Raw genomic sequence first — 27,407 nt, 5'->3', positions numbered from 1 at the left:
AGATTTGATTCTAACTTAGTTGGTGAAAGCTCCGGTTTTTAAATGAGCTGAGACTGAAGCCAGAAGCAGAGAGATGTTTGATAAGTGATGAACTACCCTCAGAGCTAACACACCCTTTCAGCTGCACATATTTTATTCCGGCCTGCCAAGTGAGTGAAATGTTATATCGCATTAACCACAAGGGGGCCACTAATACAATGTAAACTGCATTTTATTCAATTAAGTTCTCTGTAGCTCTGCATAGTGTTTTGTTTTTGTTTGTTTTTTTAAGAAAACTATGTCAGCATGGCAACGACACACACACAGCAAACACACACAGGTACACACACATATGCTCCGACATCCTTCACTTCCTTTCTCTTCTGCTTCCATGTTGATTGTGCTGACACAAATACACCCCTCACCCACTGTCACCCTCACATATGCGCACACACATCAAACATTACTTCTCCTGGCAGGCTCACAAAGACAAACAAATACTCCCTTATACACACACATCACACACAACAGCCGCCTTACATATGAGAGAAACACCTGATGTTGGCCAACTGGAGTTGACTGAGTGGCGTTACTATGGTGCCTGCAGTACAGAAATCCTCTGTCTGAGAATTTAAGGGGATAATCTTAATCCTCAGTCTAATGATGCAGCTTCTCTCTGTCTTTCTACTCATTTCTAAGCATGCGGGAGTGGCAGCAGTCAAGGGCAAAACACACAACACACGAAGTGTGGCATCAGTAACACTGCAACTCACCCTGCTCAGCATTACTTCCAGGCTTACTGTAAATGATGACAGCATGTTTGCATGTGCATTCAATAACAGCATGATGTTAATGCTTTTGTACTATTTAATCAGTTCATGCATTAAAGCTGCAACTGATTTAGGAGTGCTGTGTTACAGTCATGCCATTGTGTTACATCTGTGTAAATTATAGTTTCAGAGCCCAAGCTAGTGTTGATTCATTACTTTTTAAATGGCATATTATGGACTTAAACAGATGCTGAAATGATTTGGCAAATGATGATCCCTGCTGAAGGAGGAATCAAGGTTGGTGCGCTTTAGTTTGTAAAAACAAAGCAAGAAAAGTTTAATCAAAGCTGCCAGTTGTTCTTGCTGATGTATGTTATAAATATAAAATAAATTTCAACAAAACACAATCAAATGTGACGAAACACAAATCCCTCCGAAGGCGGCTAAGATTGGAGATTAAGTGTTTACTGACTTTCATGGAAATTTGTGTGCTGAAAAGTCAAACCGTTTCTACAAAATTAGTGGCTTTGTTTGTTATTCTGAATAACCAAAGTGGTTCTACCTGCAAGTCTGTCAATGACACACACACCTGCATGAAGTGACATTCCACCTTTGACACAGAGATAAAAGGCTGCTTTTAAAAAAAAAAAAAAGTTTAGACATCAACAACTTACTGCAGTGTTTCTTACATATCACTTTTTGCATTAAGTCATTATTCATCCATACATTGATATTAAAGTGTCTGCAGTTGTACGGCTGGATTGTTTGCAAGCTAGTCAAAAGAAATAATTACTCTGTGCAAAAAACTGATTGATTCTGAGTAAAAACTTGTACTGAATCTCACTTACCACCTGATGTGAAGAGTTAAAGAGCAAATTTTCATATACAGCATGTAAGCACTTTTTATTTAGTTTCATTATTCCCCAGATCAAATCAAAGAATTGAAAGACAGCTTTAGCTCCATACATTAGCCTCCAGTCAAAGTTGAATAAAGGCTAAATACATATGGAAACACACAGATAAAAAAGCTGCTCGCTTCCCAGATGTGATTAATGAAGTGAGTCTCAGTCGACCCCTCTGACCTACACCAAGGCCGTATAGGACCAGAGCTATAGAGCCCCGAGGCGGTGGGCCTGTTTGTGTGTGCTAATGGCTGAATGAAAGAAAGAGGTGTTTGTGTGCATTGCAGAGTGTGGTTCCATGTGTGTAAATATGCATACTTTTTATACGTGTGTGTGTGTGTGTGTGTGTGTGTGTGTGTGTGTGTGTGTGTGTGTGTGTGTGTGTGCACTCGGAGCTACATACCCCGAGGCTGTGACAGACGGACTCTAAACCGTGTTACCCACACAGCCCACTGCCTCGCTTAATAGTGCATGAGATAAGAACATTTGGACTTCAAAATGCCCCTCCACCTCCCTTCTCTATGGGAAACTGGGTTTTATGGCCTCCAGTTTAAGACAATAGATCCAATGGTTTGGGATTGTTGAAAGGAAATTCTCTGTCAACAATTAAGAGATGTCCTGGATTGGTTTGGAACCTTAGAGTAAACACAGACCAACTCAGCAATTCTGCAGCACAGTATTTGGATAAAATCGCACATACACGTACAGTTTCGTGAGAAGCACAGAAAAACACACACATGGGCATAAACAGACACACACTGACGCAGACACACATGCAGGTACATGGACACGAACTATCTAGCAAAAACAAACTACATCATATTGAAATGATTACATCTGCTGGCTCTTTCTTTTAACACAACTTATCACCATAACTGCTGTGTAAATGTTGGACAGCACATGTTTTATTCACTGCAGGACAAATTCTTATGAACAGAAGCAGGTTAAAATCAGCAACTCTGCAAATCTGCTATAGACTACACCATAATTTAAGCACCATCAATAAATCTGGCCTGAACCTAACCTGATCTGGTTTTTGTTTGCCATTATCTGTGCAGTCAAACAAGCGTGGTAACCCGACAAATGAGCAAAGTAATCTGAAACTCACTCAGAAAATAATAAATCGTGATCCTTCTCGTGCAGGTCGGAGGTAATGTGAGGAGGGAAACCTTCTAAAGCAGCAAACTCTCACAGAGATCAGATGAACACAGGTGACACTGCAAGACAGAAACTCAGTCATACTGAGCAGTGCACCTGCAAAGGGAAGAACTGATCAGCAGCTATTATAGACATGAAGAACTGTAATGGCTGACAAAAGGACACAGAAGAAGAGTGAAACAGGCATTAAAATTGCTCACCACTTGAGCACATTTATGCTGTAATGCAGACAGTTAGAGGTGGAGAGTGGGAGGAAAAGGCAGACAGAGAGACACGGCCAGAAACATACAGAGAGAGAAATAGAAGCAGACAGTTGGCCAGCCAGAGAGGCAGCCAGAGATCAGGAGAAACCGTCAGGAAGAGAGAAAAAGACAGACAGACATCCCAGCCGGGACAGGAGGACTGCACTGGAGCAAGGAAGCTTCAAATGTAAATTCTGAAAGACAGCAATATATACCAGCATGAATCTGAGGGAGAGAAAAGTAGAGAGAGGCTGAAAAGAAGTCAAAGTGTAACTAGAGGGGAGAGAGAAAAAGAGAAAACGTGACAGATGAGGTGGTGGAGAAGGGTGAGAGCTTGAGATGAAGAGAGAGACGTACACAGACTGATGGAGAGTTCATAACTCAGCAGGGATTCTTACATTCTTGTCTAAGGGCACAATCCAACTGAAAAAAATACTCCACATGACAAGGACAACTTGTCTTTCCTCCACACCCTCTTTAGCTTGAATTCTGAGGCTGTGAAACAGCCTGTAAACTAGCCTCTCACTGTCAGCCAACCGGATCAGCAGCCAGCCACACTGTAAAAAGTGACTGCACCAAACCATCAGCTTTACTGGATCAATAGTCTTTACAAGGAAGTTACTGAGGGATTAATATCTAACTTCTGTTGAGAATGTCCCAGAATACACTGTATTTTGAAAAGGTAATGATGCCACTTTGTGTGTTGTTTTCAGAAAATGAGACGCCTTCTGTTTTCACGAGGTCTGACAGAGTATTTTTAGATTCTTTGGAAGCTCCGAGGATAGATGAATCAGCACAAAGTGACAGCATATTATCAGTCTAAGAGAGTCTGAGTTCCACTGAGACAAGAATAATACAAACCCATGTCAAAAAGTCTGCAGTCTCCCTTTCAAGTAAATGCAAATTGGTACCTAAAGTTTTGAGGGGTAATGCTAACATTTGTGGCTGGTATTGCTGTCACTGTCAAATTTGCATTTCTGTCTCACATCATTTCTGTCAGTGTGGAGCCAAATGAACTGGCGGTGAACTGAAGAGGAGGCTGGCGCAGCGCTCTCACTGTCTATTGTGGCGAAGCAGCATCTCACTGTGTGTCTGAGTGTGATACAGAAAATCAGACAGAAAAACTAAGTCAAAGAGAAAAAAATACAGAGGCAGAGAGGAGGGGAAGACAGACGGGAGAGCAAGATGGAATAGATTATAAGGTGGATGGTAAGAAATGCAATGAAATGGAAGGAGTGTTGAAAAAGAAAGAGTAAACACCTATTTGCAAGTGTCCTTGTGTCTACCTGCTTTCATACTGAATATCTTTGTGTCTGAGTGGCCACAGTTTACCGTGTCAGCAGCTCTCATTATCACAAATGTAGCTGAGGACATCAGAGAGCTCAGTAAGTAGCTGGTAAAGCAGCCTCAGTCTATCTGCATACAAACAGCAGCAGCACAGAAACACACATTCACACAGCAAACATAAACAGCAGGAGGAAGACTCACAAAAGCTCTCTAATGAATACAGAGTCACTGGTACGCTGGAAACACTTACACTCGTGAATATTGTGGAGGCTGGAAGTGGATTATCTACCAAACCCAACAGAAAACTCACCTAAATGGCGCAAAAGGATCAAGTTTGTATGTGCAGGAATATTTAGATGAATTTATTTTATCCAGAATGAGGCCAGTCAGGATGCCTGAAGTGGTGACGTGAAGGCAGGTAATTTGTAATAAAACTAAATGAGTCATATTAATGGACAATTAAGCTGTAATTCAGCATCCTCAGTTCCCTCTCGACCAATTTAGGTATTTACATGGGACCATTTTAATTTGGAAAAAGAGCAAATTAGGCTTGTTAAAGAGTTATTAACCTGAATATAGCACAGATACAGTGCAGCATTTACACTTGTTAGCTGGTTACACTGGGTAACCAGTTACAGGGATGTGAATTAGTTGGATTATTTAAAATTAACACAACAGTAAATGTTAATAATATTATGAGGTTTTCAGTTAGAGATGATTAAATCACCATTTTCCAAGAAAGGACAACAGATTACAGAGTCAGTGGTAAGTCTAGCCTGTGACAGCTATGTGAAAGCTAACACAACCTGTCTGTCAAAGTGCACACGGTAATTGGCTAATGCATAATTGAACGCATGACTCATGCTTACTCAGCTCATTTCTTGGCTGAAGATGTAGCCTTGACCTTGTCTGGGAAGAGATTTGTGTCCACATGTGATTCAGCATCGCATGGTTGGTCGTAATAAGAGCTTAAAGTTGAGGTGTTGTGAGCATTTGCCACAGGCTGCACATCAAACACTGTGTGGGCTGGATGTGCAAGTTATGTGTGATCATTTCAATGACTGTCAGCAAGCCACACACACACACACACACACACACACACACACACACACACACACACACACACACACACACACACACACACACACACACACATACACGCACACTACACACAGTCTGAGCCTGAATCTAATTTTATTCAGCAAGGACATTTACAAGTACCATGAATTTGACCTTGTGAACCGACGCTGGCAACACAGTACAGTACAGAATAGCTAACAGCTGACGCATATTAATTAGATGCATAATAATAAGAGCAGGGCATGACTTGGCCTTATTCAGCCACATTCCCACCAGACATTACGCATTGACCTCATGTGGAAAAAAAACCCTGAAAAGAAACATGTCAGCCTTTATTCTCCACTGGATCCTGTTTATTGTCTGTAAAAGCATTCACTTCAAGTTGCAATCTGATGTTATTTTTATTTCTTACCAAATACAATGGAACAAACTCACACTGTTAGCTTTCCTCGAGCTAAATTGTATATTTTTATTTCGATAAATGTCCCCACAGTGTTAAACTGCTTTTAAATCAATTGCGCCAAATAAATGTGTGAGCTCAAAAAACAAAATCTAATGTTTGTACTCAGCCCTGACTCTGTAAATAGAAAACAAAGTGACTCAGTCCATCCACACAACACTGTACCAGTGCATTGCGTGCACATTCAAGGTTGTGCACGTCTGCATTTGTGGACAGGGCAGTGGAAATGAGGACAGTAGGGATGATGAATCTGGAACATGCTAACTATCTAAATAAGCTACCAAACTAAATATCTGCAGTCTTTCTCCAGAATCACCGACTCCATCTTCATGTTTGTGTTTTTACGTGAAATCAGACATTCACCTGTGTCCATCCCAGAGGCTGCATCCAGCTCAGAACTACTACATTATTGAGAGCCAGACATTTACTCGGGCTTATTCAACCTATTTCCCGGCACTCAGATTATGCCTCGCACTGGACTGGAAAATCGTGTCAGCGCAGATACTCTTACGGGAAAGCGCTCAGTCTGAGGCATAATCTGCCTCCAGGAAACCCAACTTTTTACTGTCATGGTTATATCACAGACTTTCCCGTATGAGGATGATCTCAGATGCAAATTATAGAAAAAATAAAGCAATCAGCGATAAATTCTGAGTCATCTTAGGATCTGATAAACACCCTAATACAGCAAAGAATCAGCAAAATCTGCATCTTACAAGAACATAAGGTTTGGGATTATGGATAAAAGAGAACATGGGATAATAGAAATAGATGTTTTTATGGATTAAACTTCCCAAAAGCATAGGTTAGTAGTATATACTAATGTACAGATTAAAATTAGTGTGAACATCAAGAGTTCAGAAGAATTATTTGATTATTAAAAAAAAGGCCACAAAAAGCATCACTGAATTGAGTTGATCTGTTATCACTGAGTCACATGATGCGAAGACCTTCCTCCTATGCTGTAATCTTGATAGTAACAAAAAATAATCTCATATTCCTGAAAGCAGAGCTGTTTGTCTGGATACACAAAGGAAGAATGAGGCGTGTTGGACCCACAAAGGCAGAGACTGGGACAGTTTAAAGTCGGATATCTCGGCTACTGTTACGGGGCATAATCTGACTTATCACAGCATATCCAGCTAAGCTCAGAGATATCTCCATCAAAACAGATCAGATTCAGTAGTAGTCAGCCATAGTACTCAATTCTAACAAGGTGCAGAGAAAAGATGACATAAGATAACATTTTGGATTAGCCTACTAGAATATATTTGCCCCAGCAGCAGCATATAACACAGAGTGTTAAATAAACACACAGAAAGATGAGGCAAAATGCTCCTTATTTAAAACTAATACGTCACCTAACTATAATCTGACAGCTGCATCTGTCCTTGCAGTAACTTTCTGAAAATAGCTCTGAGCTCTAAAATAGCCACTGTCCTGTGGATTAGCATCACAGCAGACAGACAGTGCAATGTCACATTTAAACATCTGTTCTATGTTTCGTTTCATATCTGCGGTTACAGGAAATACACAATATCATTAAGTAAGTGAAGACAAAATGTAGTGTCTAAAAACTGAAGCAAAGCAAGAAAAAAAATGCTAAGTGACACTTCCAGGGCAGCAGGACTGGAGCTCATTTATAGCTTCCTCTGGTGGTTTTACATCACTCTCTCCTGCTTTTATCCTTTTATGAAATATTTGCTATTTTACTGTGATCATTTTTTTTGTTTTGTAAAGTAAATATTTTAAATAATTACTGTCAAAACATTGCAAGTCCACAGAAAATCAAAGGATGCCAGTTTCAAACAGAATGAGAGGCATTAGTTTTCCTTTGAGCCTGCAGGAAAAAGCTTTATTCTGCACTCATGGTGCAGGTTAATGTAAAGAAACGTGACTCTCTGGCTGACAGGAGGATTTCGTAGAGGGGAATGTGAGAGAAAATTACTGTAGATTTGTTTACAAGTAGAAAAGGGAGGTAAGCAGCCTCATCCTGTCTTGTGTCATTTCCTACTTTTACCAAATTATGCATAACCTAGAAAACACCACTACTTTGTGTTGTGCTGGAAACATTTCACCTGTATGAAAACCTGAAGATAAACAATAAACTCCTGCCCGCTGATCACAGTCCATAGAGTTAAAGAATGACTCTGCATGAAGCAGAGCAGCGACAGTCAGGTCATGTACTCTCATATGAAGACAGAGGACAGCTGAACCGTTAACTAATGCTGGACCTCACTCTGCTCATAGTCACTGGTCTGAGAAAACAGCTCAGTCTAGGTTCAGCCTCAGGACAGCAGCATGCTAAGCTGCAGGCTGGAGCTCCATCACCGACAGCTTTTCTCTCTCTAAGCCTCGTCCTGACATCTCCTCACTCACTGTGGTCTGGCACCGCTGTCGATCAATTAGCCCAAGACAGATGTCATTTCAATTAGGCTGAACGATACGGTGCCTGACTTAAAATTCCCTGATTCCCTGAGACACAGCAGGAGTCACACCACCTTTTTGGGGTCATTTCTCTTTGCTTCTTGTTTTTAAAATGGAAAACATGATGTCTGACGGGGGGGGGGGGTGTCTCCTAAAAATGAAAGAAGTGGGGCTGGTGACTGGAGAAGATACCACTGGAATCTATCAGTTCTTTACTAGAAAAGCCTAAATCCAAATCTGACAGAAACATACTAGTTTGGCTTTGAATGTGGAAGAATATATATTAAAAGAATGGTGAAAAAACAACAGTGCATACAATAAAAGCTGTCGCCAAACGTGATTTACTGAGTATTTATCATGTTAATAAAGTCACAATAATAAACCAGACCAGTGCTGATATCACATAACTGCGCTATACCTTCAGTGTTCATCCTCTAATGGCACATGTGTGCGTTTGTGCCCATAAAATCACCGTTTCATAATCTCCTAACTACCAGACAATAACAGATTTGTCTGTGATAAAATCCTCGTCTTTACACGTATGTCTGTGTTTCTGCCAGCCGAGTCCATCGCCACGTGTGTCTGTGTGTTCCCTCGTGTGGGTTTTCCTGATGCATGTTTGTCCCTATGTGTGTGTGTGTGTGTGTGTGTGTGTGTGTGTGTGTGTGTGTGTGTGTGTGTGTGTGTGTGTGTGTGGAGCAGATTTAGCTTTGATAAAACCCCAGTCTTTAGAGGGATTATCAGTCCATCCCCAGACAGCAACATGCTGTGCATTTATGGAGGTAATAAGTTGATCTGTGATAGACAGACAGACAGACAACTGGTTAAAGCTGCTGCTGTTGGAAATGTGTCTTAGTGTCTGTACCTGTGCCGGGACAGAAAGCAGCACCTTCAGAGACGGTTAAACCTGCTGTGCAACACACCATGTGAGCCATCATCCGGCGCATTTTGATTTGGCGCTTACCTTTATGTGTTTTCCGACTGATTTGTCATGCAATTTTCTGCAGTGTGGTTTTGACTTCGCTAAAATCCCACAGGGCAAATGTGCAGCCGGCATAAAAGTATAAGCGCACAATGTGGCGCAAAACAAGACATTAACATTTAAACCCAAACATAAAATAACTAAACAGCAATCGACATCATAAAGTCAAGTACACATTTCTCCCATGAGATCTAAAGTGGCTATTAAATGTTGCCACTGTATCATCACTTTTCCACTAAAAGCAGTGTGTTTTAGGATAATTTCACAATTTTTAACATTATCCACCAGCTCTTTCTCATTGCATGATTTGGGTATTTCAAACTAGGACATAATCCCTCTAAAGGTCGCATGTTTGTGGATTCAGGCTGAGCAGTTTTCAGGTCAGAGCAGTGAAATGCATCTGTACAGTTATTATTTTCCAAAACAAACCTTGTGTGGCTGCTGAGCTCACAGCTTCAAACGCTACCTATCTAGGAAAGGCTTTCCAGTTATCTCTTATATATGTCTCAAAGTTGAAAATAAAATGACGATTCCACTTACGACTGCTTCTCTCACCACAGTCATGGTGAGAGAATTACTATAAACGGAGCTGATATAAAAAGCACTATAAAGCTGACTATCTGTGTTATTCTTGGCCTTTTCATCTCTCGTTCTAACTCTTCTCCCCTCTCAATCTGCATCCTTATATTTCCTGTCTGGCTTCCTCTCTCTCCTGCCCATCATTTACCCCCATGCCTCTTCATTCTGCTTCATCTCCCTACGTTCCCTCTCTCCCCTCCTTCAAACGCTCTGCCTTGTGCGCAGTCATAAAGAAATAATTTATTCCTGTCCCCCAGTGCTGGTATGTATTAGCGTGCCAGCAGAGCACGTTAACTTATCTCGAGGCTACAGGCGCTGAGTGGTAAAACTAAGCTCTGATAGTTTGCAACAGGATGACCACAGAATGCCTGTAGCTCGGAGAATTAGGACTGTCGTCATGATTAGTAATGGTGGGCCTAATGTTTTACTGCACTGTAATTCACAGCACTGTACCCACAGTGTAGCGCCCTGTGTGACTCACTGCTGCGCACAAAAGGAGCATCAACCTAAATTCAGCTGATGGGCTAAATTAAGATTATTATTGCTGCCGTTTTTGACAACTTGCTCGTCTCCACCAATTCATTTTTTTCTCTTTTTTGTAGTATATAACACATACAAAATCTGTCTGAGCGGCTGTTACGCTTTGAAGATCCATCTCAAAATTTACTTGGCCATCTGTCAGCGGCTGTATCCGAACATCAAAGATTACATATCTGAGGGTAAAAATAGTAGGAATTCTAGAAAAGCGCAGTGTAAACATGCACAGTATTGGGTCAAATGTTGCGTGTGCAAGTATCAAATGCTGCGAAACCAGATTGGACCTTAACTGGTATTTGCTGTCATTTTGTGGTTTGATGAACCAGAAAATACAACTCGTGTACACATACATGTATTATAGTGATTTCTGCGAGCTGCAGTGCCCACAAGCTACATGCAATGAGCAGTAAAAATAAACCTGATAGCTTTCCTGAGGCTGCCCACAGCATGTCTGAGAGAATTAGGCTTATGGGAGCGATTAGTTACTCCAGGCCTAATGTTGTATTCTAGTCTAATACACTTTGCATAACATCAGTCCAGCTTATGGACACGTTGTGCATTACAGTAACATAACTGGATGAGAATAATGCAGATTTAAATATGTTTATATCTGCAGGATGGCTATCAGTGAGCCTCAGGTATGATGTCGCTCCAACTCAGTAATATGATTTGCGGCTGTCGTCACCAGAAGGAGAATGAACTCTATGTGACTGTAACAGCAGATACAGATGAATGAGAGATTATGGTGACACAGATTTAGTTGTGCATATGCTGCAAAGAAAGAGGGGATGTTAAACCATCGCCCGTTTTAATGAGCATTCCAGCTTAGATGGATATTGAGACTTCAGAAGTGGAAGATGCCACAGACTGCTATGTTAATGTTGTCCCATGTAACTCAGTGGATTAGCTGCTCCCACTGGAGAGACTGTACAAAAGAACGTATGCTCTCGCACACTGTCCACCGAATGGCAAATGCTACGAAAAACTGCACTGTACTTGATAATAGCGTTTACTGATAAGCAATGTAATTAAGCTGCACACAGCGGCGCGTGCTGCATTGTAAGAGGAACCATGCCAGTGCAATGCCTGTTAAAGGCTCAGTGCCGGGCCCGTCATAATGATTAGCTATGCTGCATCTGATGTTTCTGTTTTATTCATAGGTTCATTATCTGGCTACCGGATTGAATCTGCACACTTGTAATCTCCAGTATCACAGGTGAAGAGGAGGGCAGGGGAGATGTGGAGCTCCAGGTGCACGGTTTAATCTGCAAGAACATCAGATTCACTTACACGCAACATCAAAGAGCCAAAGTTAACATTATTATTCTCAAATAAAGCAACTGAAATGAGTGAAATGTGCAGTAGCAGTAACGTTGCAGGCATCATTCAATTCAGTTCAGTTCAGTGGAACCAAAGAAAAAGGTGAAATTCAAGAGCAGCTTGAGCAGAAATTAAGGTAAGGATTCCTGTGCGTCTGGTGGATAAAACGCTCCGCAGACTCTCTCTGATCCTTCCTTACTGTAGATGCATGACTCATCAGCAGCCATACTCCACCACTGACCTATATCTGTCCCACCTGTGTGTCAGTGCTGACTGACCTCGATTCCCACTGATCCAGTCATTTCCAGGCTGTGACCTGAAGCTCTGCCACAAGAGCCCCAGGAGGCAAGTAAATGCCCTTAAAACTCCACTGCTGACAAGTTCATGCAATTTGTTATTAAGCTGACACATGCTGTCTGGTACCATTAGATTCTTTCAGCTACTGGTTGGATTTTAGCTGATATAAGGAAAATATAAAATCTTTTTTATATATATATAATGTACTTTCTAGACTTCAGCATACATTAATAGAATGCCATGCCAAATGTGAAATAGAGAGTATTTGTATTCGGCTTTCAGCTCTCATTTAAATTTAATTTCTGAACGTTTGATGTATTTTTGGCAAATAATTCTTGTAAAAAATATTGCATACTGTATGCTCACAGTGATAAACAGCTAATTTCTGAATAGACATGACAGATTAACATCAGAGCACATAGCCAACAGCCACATCTCTTCTATCTGTGTGTCGCTGCTGCAGCTTATTGCATGAAGAAAATGTGATGCTGCAGGACCATGTGGGCTGCCATGCACAAAGAGGCTGGGGGCGGAGCTTGGATGCTGACAAGCACCGTTGTACGCTCTCATTGGCTCTCAATGACATCACTGATAAAGGTTGGGCTGCAAAGAGAGAGAAAGGAGTGAATCCAGCTTTCTCTCTCCTTTACACTCACAAATAGTACAGCACAAGTACAGGTTAAGAAGGCCGCCTGCATTTCTTGTGACTCTTTTTTAAGTCGAGAAGACTTGAAGTCTGAAGTAACTGCTGCAGCAGCAACGGGCAGAATTCAAAAGCAGCTTCTTCAGTCTGAGATGCTATCGCTCTCGTCTTGTCCCCTCAGTGAACTGAATGACTTGAAGACACATTTTCTCTGACTACAAATCACAGTGCAATGAAACGGCAAATCAGATCACACTTCACACAACTTATAGTCAAATGCTGATTTTACAAACCATCTCAGATGCAAGGAGACTTGAATGAGGTGGAACAGCTTTCAAAGTCAAACCTGCTGAATCAAAAACTTTGAACAGGACACTGATGTTGTGTGTGATATTCTACAACTATTCAGGGCCATGTATGTATAAATGTACCTAAATTTAAGGATAAAGGTTGATGAGGTAGTGGCTCATACCCAACTGCATGGCTAAAGAAATTTGCATAAGATAATATGAACTTTTAGTTTGTTGCTCATGTGCCACTAACTTGACAAACTACAGATGTTCATTGAGAGGCTTTCGGCATTCATTGGCTGAGTGTGTATCCAAGTGCATGACAAGTGTGAAAAAATCTGCTTTAAAGTTGTGGTGTCCGTTCACAAAACCGTAGGCGAAAGCAATGTTTCTGTATCCAGAATCATCACTGTTCTAACCACTTAAATTGTCTTCTTTTCTGATCTCTAATGGCTAATATTATATATCCAAAGTACTGCAGTACAGCAGTCAGTGGAAAAATTATTTGGGAATTATCAAGATGCAGTTTTTAAAGTTGCTCCTCAAAACGAACTTTCATCAGATGATTTGCATTTATTCACCTACTGTAGTATCCATAGTTACATTCATTATACAGTACAGGAGTAACTCAGTTTAGCCAAAAATAAATTGGATGATGTGCACATGCGAGTGTGCATGTGAGTGAGTACAGCTCTTCCAGTCCTGCAAACAAGTGGTAGATCAAAAGCCAAATCCCACATCCCACTAAAAAGTAATATCACCTACCCATGCGAAGGCCGAGGAGGATCAGAAATGCAATATCCTGCTATCCGGGGGACTTTGGCCTGGGACATGTCTTGTAGAGAGACTTACTACACATTCTTATAATCCTCAAAGTGTCTCCATGAGTTTTAGATTTCCAAGTGTGCCAATCCGACTGGCACTGCTGCTGCTGAAGTCTAAATCCTTATGAGATAAGTCTTCACCTTCTCCAAAAGAAAACTGCACAGTCTCTTAATCCTCCTCTTTGTCTTAAAAGTTGCTTGATAGGTGACTCTGTACATCTTCCATGTGATTTCCACATATTTTTATTTCCTCGGCCTTGCGCAGGAGGAAATGCTTTGCTGGTTAATCTCTGTTCAAATCCCACCTAAGGACAGTTAACAGAGAAATCAAGAAAAAAAATGAGAGCACTGAAGTTAAAACTATATATTAACAACAAATATGCTCATTGCTTAAACCTTAAAATGAAAAGGAAAATTAAATTACATTTTAAATGTTAAATCATATCTAAAAAGTTGTAACAGTGTGAAATTAGTTGAAAAAGGTTAAAAACAAGCAAAACCAAAAATTGTTTTCTGCAGATGGTAAAACAAATTTTGCTTCACATTACAAATCTGTCCTCTAAATGTAAATCCTCTTGTATGTTTCCCGATGAAAAGTTGAAGGGAAGGGCTACTGTACAGTGGAATGCAGCATATTCATACAAGTTGTTTGGCCACACCTTCACAAGATAAAGAAAGTTTTGTAAAATCATGTAGACTTAATGTCTTAACTTTAAGTCATCACACAAAAATCCAGACGAAACTGGAATAAACCTCGAGTCCGTAACTATTAATCTGGAGATGCTCGGCGGGTTTTTTGTAAATTTAAAAGTAAAAGAAGCAAATAAAAGCTTATTTAAAAGTTTGCAATATAGAACTATTAAATTTAAAACATTTTTAGACCGTGAAATTAAATTAAGGAGTTCCAAAAAGTTGTTTCCTGGAGGATTTGCGCGTTTTTCTGCTGCTTTTCTTTGTATGACTGAGAACAAAGGAGCCTTTACAGTAACAAAGAAGCTGCAACGACTTATACCTGTTGATCTGTTTCCAATAAACTACAAGTTTCTTGGAGATTTTCGAGACGAACCTATTTTATTTTCATCCCCTGATACCTTTCTGCTTCAAAACATCTTTCCTCACTCGTGCAAAAAGTTTAATTCTGTCACCGTTTAGTTACTTGGAGACTTTACACCTGATTGCATTGCGCTGAATTCCCACAGTACAGTGGCAACTTGGCCAAACCGCGAATACTGCTGTCCCCAAACTACTGCAGGAGAAAAATAAAAAAACACTAGTCACAAACTATTTCTGAGCCAGGTCACTTAGTCTTTGTCTCTGCGTGCGTAAAAAGCTCCTTTCCTCCACAAACTTCTGACAGCCAGTTGCTTTGTCCTGTGTGTCGCAACATCCCCAAGAGACAAAAATACGGCACCAGCACAAACTCCATCTCACCTCCACGAAAGCGCGCTGTCACTTCATTCTAATTTGCACAAGTTGAGCGTTATTGCGCGTTGTGGAGATGCGTGTCTGAGCATCCCCTCAAGTTCTCTCCTCAAAGAGCCCCGCATCAGACAAAGGAAAAGGGGACCGCTCCTCTCGCTCTCTCTCGCTGCCTCGGTCTCTCTATGTCTCTCTCCCTCTCCCTCCTGCTTTGTGCTCAAGTTTGAGCGCTGACGCACCAACTACAGCCGCAACTTTTAACTGGAAATAAATTCAGAAAAATCGCTCCGGGGGTGAAATGAGCGGCAGGATCCCGCTCGGAGACAACTCACCTGCGGGGGTCGGCCGGCGCGGTGCGCGCTGCCGTGCGTCGCGGAAAAAAAAAGTTTGAGAAGACACATCTAGCTTTGTGTTGTGAAGTCCCCCTTTGTCTACACGTGTGATAGATGGATGGGGCTCCTTTTGGCCGCGCCTAGTTCATTTCGCTCTCCACACGGAGTCCCGCCCTCTCAAAGTCAAACAACTCGGCTCACAACAATATCGGACTGAGGATCCCAAACATGGAGGCTAATTGGAGATTATTTTAATTTATTTAAACTTCTCTTGACAAGTTTCCCAAAATCAGTATATTAACTCCGCCATCTTATTATCACACATTTAGCCATTTCTCCTATTTTAAAGTATTTTATTCCATTTCAATTATGTCACTTTTGAGTCGGCTGCCATTTGTTTACGCATTAACGCCTCTTTGAAGCTGCTGTCTGGCTGGTTCTTCCCTTTGGGGAATGTTACCTCTTCCTCTGTCTGCTTATTTTATTCTAGTGGCTACTCGAGAAACACCTAGAAAACTTCCACATTCAACAGCTTCATCATTTGTGCCTTTGTTCCTCTTGTTTTCTGTTTTGTCTCAGTGTTTGTGTCCTCATGGTGCAGGCTGCCTGACAGAAACTTTGCTGGATGCAGCGCCTGGAGACCACCATTGTGTCTGGACAGCACAGGAACAAAGGAGGAGACAAAGGGAAGGAAAAAGGTCTCCTTGATTTTAGATGCACGCAAATAAAATATAATGGCATGGAGCAGTGGAGCTGCTTTAAGGTGGAAACTTAACCTAAAAGCATTAATTAGACTAAATCTGGACCTGTGAGGTTTAGAATAATTGTCATCTTTCTCATACATGTAAAAACAAAAGAAAAAAGAGAGGAAAAGAAGGGCCTAAACTGAAAAGTACATTTCCTTATGTTTTTTGTCTTTGTAGAAAACAATTAAATATACACGTATATTTATATTAAATATAATATATGGACTATTTGGTTTTTTTAAAAAAAGTATAATTACACTGTAAAAAGTGCATTTGAACTGTATTTGAAATAAAGTACTGTTCTGACTGATTCTCACTAATCTTTATGCTTTGATGAGGGCAGTTTACCCACTTTCCTGGATTCTGTCAGCCTAAAATTACGTTTTTTTCCCTTTGAAGTGGTATTTTGATTTCAGCAAAAGTGCAAAACTCCATTTCTCAGCTCCTTTGTGTGTCTGATGTCAACCTTTCTTCAATTTTTTTATGCTGCAACTCAACTGTCTTTTCTTTTAGCCGGATTTACAAAAAACAGCAAATCTCATGACAAGCTCGTGTTTTACATTTTGTATTTGGGTAACGCAAATACCTAATTTGTAAACTTGGAAGCTTCAAATTGAGTTTCTGTAAAATGAAGCTGCAGCATAACTAATTTAAAGATAAATAATTTAAGTAGATTTAACTGAAACCAGTGACATTAATAGTACTTGTTCACTTAATTTGGATAAACTTAATTTAATTGCATGACTAATTGATGCAATTAATTTAGATTGGTTCAGTAATTATCTTTCTTCAGTGTACTACTTAATTGCACCCCAGTACAAATTATTATATCCAACTAAATTTATTGTTTAAATGCATATGCATGAGCAAAATTAGCAATTTTTATTATTACTATTATACTACTCCAATCATTCACATGCAAAATAAACCTGATTTACATCCCAGAATGTACTGAAGACAGCAGTCAAACAACTTTTAACATAAATTAGTGACATGGATGGCCTGTGAGAGTTCAGAAAATGTGTGGTCAAACTATTTTTATTTCAAGCATCACAGAACTGAAAGTAACACAAAATGTGATTGAGTTAGAGTCTGAGGTGCATGCTGGGAAAAAGTCATAATCATGTCTCTTCTCTCCCAGTTGTAAGTCTACTCTGGAAAGAAAACAACCTGACAGGTGTATATTTTCATTAACCACACATCCACAGGCAGATAAAAATGTAATTTCTGCAGTTCTACCTGTTCGACCCCAGACCTGGGTCCAAAAACAAAACAAAACAAAACAAAAAAAAAAAACAAAAAACAGCCAAATAAAACAGGAACTCGTCTGTGTGTGATGTTTCTGTTTGTGTAAAGGAAACCCTGTGGGAACATCCAGACAGAGGCAGCCAGGTAGGAAAACTACAGATAAGTGACTCCAGCACCACCATGTCCTCCATTCATATGCTAGACAGATGGAGATAAATAATGAAAATGGAATGTAGTGGAAACAAGTGAAAAACAAGGTATTTGTACAAAGACAGAAACAAGGGAGAAAACGCATAAACCAGAGAGAGGAGAGAAGGAGTCATAACCCCGCCGCCGCTGCCGCTCCATCCACCCCCTCTGGGCTGAGCTGCATATACAGACAGGCAGACATAGAGATACAGTCATACCTCTCCCACCCCCCTCCGGCGGAGCTCTTATCCCCCCTGCTGTGGTTTTACTGGGCCACTGACTCCAGCAGTCAGCCTGTTCTGCTTCGCTCTGCTCTGCCCTGGCTGCTGCCTGCATATCTCCCACTGTGGAGTCAGCTGAACCAGGCATGAGACTGCACACTGAACAGGCTACATACAGCTTTAAGGAGCTTAACACACACACACACACACACCAGTGCAGGGACTGTAAGGAAATATGCAAGATTATACCACGCACTGCAGATATTATCTCTTTGCATGATACATATTTATCACCAGGATGTTAAGAAATAAAGTAATATGCAGCGCGTATTACAAAAACACATATGACTGCCAGTTGAAAAGGCTGTTAGTCGTTGCTTACAGCCAATTAAGCTGCAATAAAATGCATATATCTGCATCTTACTTTGATGCTAAGGGCTTATTTATAGGAGCAGCAGCATCATAATATCACTCATGGATTCCTGCACACTCGTATTTCCTCTAGTACCTCTTTTTTACATAAAGCATGTTTTACATATAGTGAATGTAGCACAACATATGGACAATTATAAGTGCATTTTACAGTCTGCTTTATGTTTTACACTTATCTTTATCTAGCCTCCTGTCTTCGTTTTATGGTGCATCATCGCTCATAACACCAAGACTAATTCACTTACCCAAAGTCTTGGTATCTTAAGGTAATTTTACATCCAATTACAGCATTAAAAATGCACAGAGCCATGAACTGAGAAAAAAAAAACAACAATGGTGTCTGTACTATACATAATTATAGAATACATAACACATAGCCAATTACACTAATAGCCTTTATAGTAATTTCATACAGTGAATTAAACAATTATGCAATAGGTGAAAAGAGAATAGAATAAGTATGTATGGTTGGTATTTGAGATAAACATATAGGGGCTTGTCTTGCACCAGAGATAACCATGTCATGTAGTGTCATGCACACACACAAACACACACACACATGCACATACTGTAGACAGACAGACAGACATGCTTGTCAGCTATGCTGGAGGGCCCTTGGCTGGCTGCTGCCTAAACAGCCCTTCCCCCACAGTGAGGGTCTGTCTGGGAGAGGGGGAAGGGGAAACATGACTGTCTGAGCGCTGGCTGCATCCAGCACAACAGGCTAGAATAGAATAGAATAGAATAGAATAGAATAGAATAGAATAGAATAGAATAGAATAGAAAAGAAGATTTAGCTTTTGAACTGAACTGCTCATTCTCCAACTAACTTCAGTAAACTGGTGGCTCCATGCATGCAGCTTTTACTAATGCTGCACATTTTACACATGTGCAGCCTGTTATTCTGCAGAAGGAACACATTTTAGGCAATTAGACAAGCATAACTTAAGCTTTGTGACAAGCTGAGCTCAGGCTGAAGCTTCATGTGGTCAACTGCAGCTGCTTAGAATAGCTTTTCGTGCTTTATTCTTGGCTTTTGATGTGTTTTCTGACTATATCCAGAGGAGTTATGTGACAAAGGGTGCAGAAAATCTTTCATATAAGCAGGCATATCCAGCAGGAAAGATCATTCAGTCCTTCCATCCTATGTTTATAATAGTATTTTATGCTCTTAAAGAATCACATGAACCTGAATATTCTAGTAATTTAAATAAACTTCTGATGATGCACATCATAAGATGATCTGAGGCACAGGTTAATCAATGTGATTCCGTGTTGTCTGCACTACAAGCGGCTTGTTCTGTTTACTACAAGTGACACTGGGCTATTTTCTGTTTTCTCCCAGTAACATCATGGTTTCAGGTTATACATAATGCATTTGATTCTTAACCCCTTAAGCCACAAATCAATTTTACATGGCTGTTTGAACAGATGAGTGGAGCTTTTCATGAGGTTTTCTCCTGATATTTAAAAAAAAAAACCCTGAGCGACACAGTTTAAAGAACCAGATCTATCGTGGTTTTGTAGACTGAGAGTTAGGTCATGCCATATGGTCATATAATCATCGATATGAGACATCCAGGTCCCAGGTCAGCATCCCCTGCTAAGATACAGTCTGAATGTATGATGTTGACTTAAGCCTTATGGGAGCTTTACGTGAAAACTTATTAAATATATATCATGATGGGGTTAAAATAATCTCATTGATTGTCTGTGTCTGAGTCTATATAAGGCATCTATATTTTAGATCTACAGTGGAGTTGTAGGCTTCCCAAATGCTTCTTTTTTTTTTTTTTTTTTTTTTTTTTTAACAGAATAGTGTATAATAAGGTGGAACCTGCTGTGAAACTCTTTCAAGATCAGGCCTGACTACTGTAACAGGGAATAAGAGTGCTGCAGTCAGATTTCTAAAAGGTTTGCAGACTATGTATGGACCATTTACACTCAATGCACAAGACACTGTGTTATAAAAGTCAGAAGTATGTGCAGTTGTGGACTTAATATGATGTTTTGAGAACCAAGAACTTTCAAAAATGCATAGGAGAGTTCACACAGCAAGATTTTACTAACTTATCACTAAAGAATGACCTCTAGTTTATTGCTTACTGGCTTTTCTCTAAAGAAGTGTCCATGTGGTGGTTGTTTAGGAACATGTTGCCATAGAAGTGAAGAGGATTTCCCCAAAGTAGACCCCCTTTTTTAATCGGTTATCCCAAGTATTTTGGGAACCGATCCACACATTTGTTATCAACAGTCAGTGTTTATCACAACTAAACTGTGTTGCAGCTACAAAAAGTTGAGTAAAATGTTTTCAGTGACCTATATGTTGCTTATATTGTAATTTTATGTGTTTTTTTTTTAAAGCAGTGCCAAAAGTCCCATGCTATGAAATATTGATCAAAACAGAGTGTTGGTAATGAGCTGATGTTATGTCATTTCTTCCTTATTTGTGAAACAAACATGTTCCATTTTGGCTCCAAGAGGGAAACAATACATTGAAGAATCAAGAAAAGAGTTGTAGAGTTTCAGTTCCAGCTGATATTTATTTCCTTCCTTGAAAAAGTTCTGTACACAAGTTTGTATCAACAATCTGACAGGCAGTGAATGGACACAATTTAGCTGGCATGAGTTCCCCATCCTCTCTCTGGGTCTCAGAAAAAGGGCGGTTTCTTTTGTTTATGGCATGATTAGAGACAATAAATGATAATTCTACACAGCATATTGCACAGGATGGATGAAAAATAAAGTTAATATATTTAAAAATGCTTTCATATATATATAAAAAACAGTCTGAACTGACCACCTTAAATGTAAGTAAGGATGTGTAAAAGATAGCAGTTCTAGACAGTGCCTGTCCTCAATAGCAACAACGTACATAAACACACAATCTTTTTGCTTTATGATACAGTCAAATATACAAAGATCGAGTTCACGTTTCATCGTTTTTGCTCATTTTTTCATTTTTTTCTGAAAAACACAACAGCTAATAACCTGAATCTGAAATACAAATGCTATTCACCATGCCATAAAGATACTAAAACAATTATTAGCTAATAGTTAGCCGACAAGTAGAAAAGATTATATATTCAAATACAATGAGAAACGCAGTACAAGTAGGTGTTGCGGAACTCAAATCAAAAATTTGAATATGCTTGATGTTGTCATCCTTTTGCTGTTTGCTTTGCTGTTGTGTTGAGAACCTGTTGGATCCAGTGGCTGATTGGCAAATGTGACATCAGTTAATGAAAACATCAAGAAGTACGTCAAATTTAAAGCTACAATCTCCTCATTGTTGTCATAGGCAAGATACTTGACGGGAAATGCAAAACCAAAAACAAGTGGCTGCTGGAGACAGTGATGCTGTTGCTAAACCCACGTGGTGTACAGGAACAGCCCCTGGAAATAAAGCCTCCTGTGTCTTTAAGAAGCCTGCAGTCTGGCACTGTAAACGTAGAAGGTAGGCTGATACAAGACTGGTGCTGCTTTCAAGTGCTGTCGGGAAAAATCCAAATTGCAGTGTGCGTTACTCCTGCACTGCCAATATTCAGGGTAGATTCGGGGGGGTTGGGTGTCAGATAAGTGTTACAAGTATTTGCTGGTAGAAGTGACAAAGTTTGGCTGTTTTGGTGACGTAAAACACGAATTGCACACCTGGTTCATGTTCTGCTCCATCACTAAAAGTACAAAATTTGGTGCCTCTAACTGCTAAAAATCAAACAACAGGCACCACAGTGTTTATAAGGTCTGTTCTGCTGCCTGTCCCTGCAAAAGCATTTCAACAGTCTGCAGAAACTTAGAAATACGAGCTTGTCATGAGCACTTGAAGGCAGCATGAAAACCAGTCTGCCGGGGGTATTAAAAATTAGGAAATCCAATACAGCTGTATTAGTAGGCTACACACACCGATTGTTGACTTCCCCATTTTTCTATATAGATTTGTACAAAAATACACTGAGAAAATAATCAAACTGTTTCCTCTCTTTTAAGTGTCCAAAAGTGTGTACATTTAAATATAAAAAAGAAATCAAAAAAGTTGTGTTTTTAAAACTCTAGCCCTTCGCCTGAGAAGGAAATGTGACAGACATACTGACAAACAACCGTGTTAGAAAAAGAAATGGACTAGATCGTGTGTACAAGAAATAAAAACGAAAATAAAAAAATGATAAAGTTAAAAATGCTTGGCCCAGTATATAAATACAACATCCCATATAAAATGGCATCTGAATACATGTACAAAACAAAGCTCAGAGGATGAAAAACAACAAAAAAATCGGTGAGGATTTCTCTATAGCTATCATCTAAAATTAAAGAATTTTGGTCCTGAATCAGAGAACACGTGTATAAAGTTCAGCACAGATTTGAAGTTGCGTTTGAGTCCTGAAGTCTGAAAAATTACGACAGCTGGTGATTATTTCAATGTCCTTTTTTTTCCTTATAGAGAAGAACCGAAGCGAGCGCCACCTATCCATTTAAATAACCCTAATACTAGTTGAACTGCTCGACAGTCTTACAGAAAATCTCAGCACAAGATAGGAAACAAAGTAGGCTATCATGCTTAACAGGTTTTTTGCTTTTGAGAAAAATATCCAACTTTAAAAAACAAAAACATCAACCCACCTCGGTCTCATTTTAAAAAATCCCTCTCGGTGACACACCACAATAAAAACGTTGCACGGCAGTCAGTCCTATTTCTGTACCTTTTAGTGGTGAAGTTCACTTGGCGATTGGTAAAACGTTGTGAAATGTCCCTTTTTTTAAAAATTCAGCAACAACATTGATTAAGTGAACGGCGGACCGCGTAACGTGCAAATCAATCACAGTAAAGTTCAAACAGTCCAGGACTGAGTCAGTCTGCTCCTCCTCTGGTTCCTCCACCGGTACCGAGTCCCACAGTCCACTCATCCGAAGAAAAGGACAAAAAGCAAGTTATTCGCTTTAAAGTTGAGCTTTCCAAGGACTCGTAGCTCTCGCCTCTAGAGGCAGGAAGGGACGGGGACTAGTTTAGTGGCTTTTTACTAGTCTGCTGTAGTCAGAACAAACTATTGCGCCCACACTCGCAGGAACCCCCGTTTCTGTTTGTGGTCAGATTTTTACGCGCAGGAATTGTTACCTGTCGTCTGTCGCCCGTTTGCTTCCTCAGTATGTGAACACCAGGTTGGAGATGGTGGACTCCAGCCAGTCCCCGGAGATCATCTCGCTGACTTCGGGCGTGCAGTAGTCGGGGAACTCGAAGTGGGACCCCCCGGAGCCGGACTCAAAGTTCAAATCCCAGTCCCTGTCCAGCACCGAGGAGCCGAAGCTGCCCAGAGACATGCTGTCAAAGCTGGGGCTCGGGTTGATGTCGAGCAGGTCGTCCTCGAACTCTTCGTCCTCCGAGGAAGAGGAGGAGGACGAGTGGGACGAGGCGGAGGAGTGGGAGCCGGAGGGAGTGGGCGAGGAAGTCCGCCGGCTGCTGTACGTGTGGCCGCCGTGGCGCTCCGAAGACGCGCTCAGGCTGCCGCTGCTGCCCGGGGAGTCTGCGCCCTCCTCCCGGCCGCTGGACGCGTCCTCGTACAGGCTCAGTGGGTCGCTGGAGTCCGCCGAGCTGCTGAGCGTGGGGCTGGCCGGGACCACGACGGAGGACGCCGGGCTGACGCTCAGGCTTGCCCCGCTGCTGCCGAAGACGTAGACCCGCTTGGGCTTCTTGCCGTCCGGTATCTGCTTGGCTGAGGAGACGGATTTGGACTTGTACAGGGAGTTGTGGTGGTGCTCTGACGGGTGCTCAGAGGCAAACAGTGATGCTTTGGTGCTACTGCTCCCGAAAAGTGATTTGTGGGGTTTGCTGCTGCTGGTGGTAGATTTGGATCCATTCTTCCTCGAAGATGAGGATGTCTTGGTGCTGGTGTTGTTCGAGCTACTGCTAAGTTTGTCTCCCTTGTCTCCGCTGCTGCCCGGCTTGGATGCGCTGGATTTTACCTTCTTTCTGGGCCGGTACTTGTAGTCGGGATAGTCCGCCATGTGCTTGAGCCTGAGCCGCTCCGCCTCTCTGATGAAGGGGATCTTGTCGCTGTCTCTGAGCAGCTTCCACCGCTTCCCCAGCCGCTTGGAGATCTCAGCGTTGTGCATGTCCGGGGACTGCTCCATGATCTTTCTCCTCTCGATCTGCGACCAAACCATAAACGCGTTCATGGGTCTCTTGATGTGGCCGCTCGGAGTTTTACACCACGCCGGGTTGTCTCCCAACTTGTCGCCGGCGGTCGAGGAGGCTGTGGAGCCCGGGGAGAGAGGCGAGGCGGCCGGGTCCAGGTCCATGCACGCCCCGGAGTCGGAGCTCGAATCCCCGGCGAAGAAGGACAGCGCCTCGGCGGTGCTCTCTGTGTGGCTCATTTTCTGCACCATGCTGCCCGCTTCTGCACACAGAGGGAGAGGGCTGTACTGGCTCTTTCTCTCCCTCTCTCCGTGGTCCTCTGATTCACTTTAAAGCAAACTCAGCTCTTTTCTCCCCCTCTTCACAGTCTGAGCTGAGAGGAGAGGAAAAAAAAACAGTGCAAGAAATAATTCACTCCTGAGATGCGCAGGAAACTCGGAAACACTTCAGTCCAGAGGAGCCTCAAACGGCTGGATGCGTAAAAGTTTAATCTCCAGCTTCTGTAGGAGTTGAAACAGCTCGGACGGTGCAGCCCACTGTCCACTGTGCACCCTGGGATCGCTCTCAGTCTCTTCCTTCTGTGTTATAAGATTAGTTCAGTGAAACAGTCTACACAGCTGAGACTGGGCGCCACTCTCTGCGTTTTGGGCACTTGCAAAGGACTCCCAGAGTGTGTAAGGTAAGTGCTTTTCTCTGCATCAGCTCTCCTAGAAACAAAAGCCATGCATGCTGGGGAAGGAAAAAAGCAGCTAGAGCGAGTTACACTGTCCGCCTCCCATCCGCAGACCTACAGTCGCGTTTTAACCAGCCCTCCAGACCCGGCCCCCCTCGCCTGCATTTATCCCTTCCCGTGATACAACGGCGATAAAAATCCACCAATGGCACGCTGTCGCTACCCTGCCTTTGCGCCAGAATCACGCCCCCTCGGATCTGATTGGCCCAAAATGGAATCTAATAATAATCAGCGCGTGCAATGAGGAGCCTCGTGTCTGACCTCATTCCAGAATACAACAAGAAACTTCAATTTTTTTTTAAAGAGACACTGGCTTATGTTATGAACCCCCCTTCCTACTCTCTCACCCGCAGCCCATGTGTGGACCATTAACATGCAGCTATATGGGAAAGCTGAGTATACTTTTGCCATATGGCAATTTAAACACGTACAGTTTCCCACTGTGCCAGATTAAAAAAGAAATATGCTCTGTTATATCAGCCTCCTTTACAGTGGGGATGTTGTGAATGGTGCGCAAAAACAGAACCCGGAGGCGCACAATGTGTATAAAGACACATGCTGTTTATATTTAAAAGTATTTAGTATTTTTAAAAAGTGGATCATTCTTTTAATTTCTAAAAGTGATCACTGGGTTAATAGGTGGCTGTCTGCATACAGGGGGTCACTGCTCATCATGATGTTAAACAAGACCACGTTCAACAGTTGAGCTCCTCTTACTGACTGCTGCACAAACAGGGAAATGTCTCTTGGACACCTCATAATCGTTATGCTGGTGTGAGAGAAGACTCCGAGCCAAGCTTCCAAGCTTCACCTCCTTCTCTCTCTCTCTCTCTCTCGCTCTCTCCCTCTCCCTCTCTCTCTGCGAGGCGGGGTTGGGCGGTCTTTTGTCACATAACACACATCGAACCAGCCCCTCTCCAGCACAGCAGACAGGGGAGAAGAGAAGGGGAGCGAAGATCTGTGTGGGCAAACTGCCTGTGAGGACACACACATCCGCACACCCCGAAACTGACATCGAGTGCAGTTTTTTTGTGAGCAGTGACAAAAACAAGACCGGGTGGCACAAATACGCACGGCACTGCACTCTGTGCGCAAAAGTACTTTTACGCACGGAGGTAAATATGCCCACATCAATATAAAAGTTGTGTACAAAGATAGATAAAGAATTAGGACCAATGAAATATTTCATTTTTGTCGCCAATCTTATCATATGCACTTTTAAACCCATTGGCATCATTTCCAAAATTACATTTTCTTAGTGTTGTCTATTTCTACTGTAATGTCCTCGTGACGCATCCAGTAAACACAATAATTTCTGGTTTAACCCACTTTAAATTTGTAACGAGTCAAAAAAATGTAAGGAGGAATAAGGAGGGTTAAAGGCAGGCGCACAGTAGTGAGCGAACTAGAATGCTGAGGTGGAGGGCCGCTAGATGGCGTCGCAGAGCCGGAGAGAACACCGCGTGGCTGAGCTGCAGAGAATTTAGGAGGGTAAAGAGATCAGGCCGAGCATTGAAAACAGTTACCAGGGGTGAATTACATAATGTCTCTGTGCGACAGGGAGGCATCCGAGCGATGCTGTTGTGCAGTGAGTGTGTGTGTTATAGCAAGTTATACCAGACCGTAGAGAGGTAGAACAGGATGCAAAATTTATGGTAAATTAAAGCAATTTAGTGGTTAGTAGAGAAAAAAAACAGTTTGGTTTGTAATCAGCCCCCACTTTAATGATTCCAGCTTCCAGGGGAGAACGAGTCTGCACATTAAAAAAAATACCATCAAAAATATGGAATGAATTGGAAATGAAAGCAGTGTGTGAGTGTGAGTGTGAGTGTGAGTGTGCGTGCGTGTGTGTGAGTGAAAGAGAGAGAGAGATAGAGATGGTCAGATGTTCTGTGTCTTAATGAAAGGAGAGTCAGAGGTGACTTGGACCACCGCTGGGAAATTAGTATGAAAGTAAAGTCACCAACGTTCCTGGATGCATTTCACTGAGTACAATTATATTCAATATGGCCTCATATCTGCGGTGCATCCAAGTAAAGCAACGGGTAATTGGGCTCCAATTTGTGTGTTCATGGAGCATAACTGCAATGGAAATAAGAGCGTTAACTCATAAAGTCACACTGCTGCACAATGCCATTTTAATAAGAAAATGCAGGAAAACATTATAGCATATAAGCCTATAT

At 41.6% G+C, this 27,407-nt stretch overlaps 1 protein-coding gene and 1 long non-coding RNA gene across 12 annotated transcripts in view; both read right to left on the bottom strand.

Moving 5' to 3' along the window:
- The window catches only part of LOC118470753 (uncharacterized), a 119,789-nt gene extending 104,113 nt beyond the window's left edge, over positions 1–15,676 (bottom strand). For 10 of the 11 annotated variants that reach the window (XR_008602804.1, XR_008602800.1, XR_008602803.1 and 7 more), the window contains exons 1-2: positions 15,529–15,676; positions 13,719–14,082 (exon numbers count right to left, since the gene is read on the bottom strand). This is a non-coding gene — a long non-coding RNA (uncharacterized LOC118470753). The other variant, XR_004847895.2, reaches the window with a different exon arrangement.
- Positions 15,677–20,887: 5,211 nt separating this feature from the next.
- On the bottom strand, positions 20,888–25,323 carry sox4b (SRY-box transcription factor 4b). Its single transcript, XM_023276822.3, has one exon. The coding sequence runs from the start codon at positions 24,740–24,742 to the stop codon at positions 23,501–23,503; it is 1,242 nt and encodes a 413-aa protein (XP_023132590.1). The 5' UTR covers positions 24,743–25,323; the 3' UTR covers positions 20,888–23,500.
- Between the last annotated feature and the right edge of the window lie 2,084 nt (positions 25,324–27,407).

The sequence above is a fragment of the Amphiprion ocellaris genome, chromosome 9 (genome assembly GCF_022539595.1).
Source record: "Amphiprion ocellaris isolate individual 3 ecotype Okinawa chromosome 9, ASM2253959v1, whole genome shotgun sequence".
NCBI classification, from domain to species: domain Eukaryota; kingdom Metazoa; phylum Chordata; class Actinopteri; family Pomacentridae; genus Amphiprion; species Amphiprion ocellaris.
Note: the sequence above shows the minus strand (reverse complement) of the source record. Positions and strands in the feature narration are given on the sequence as shown.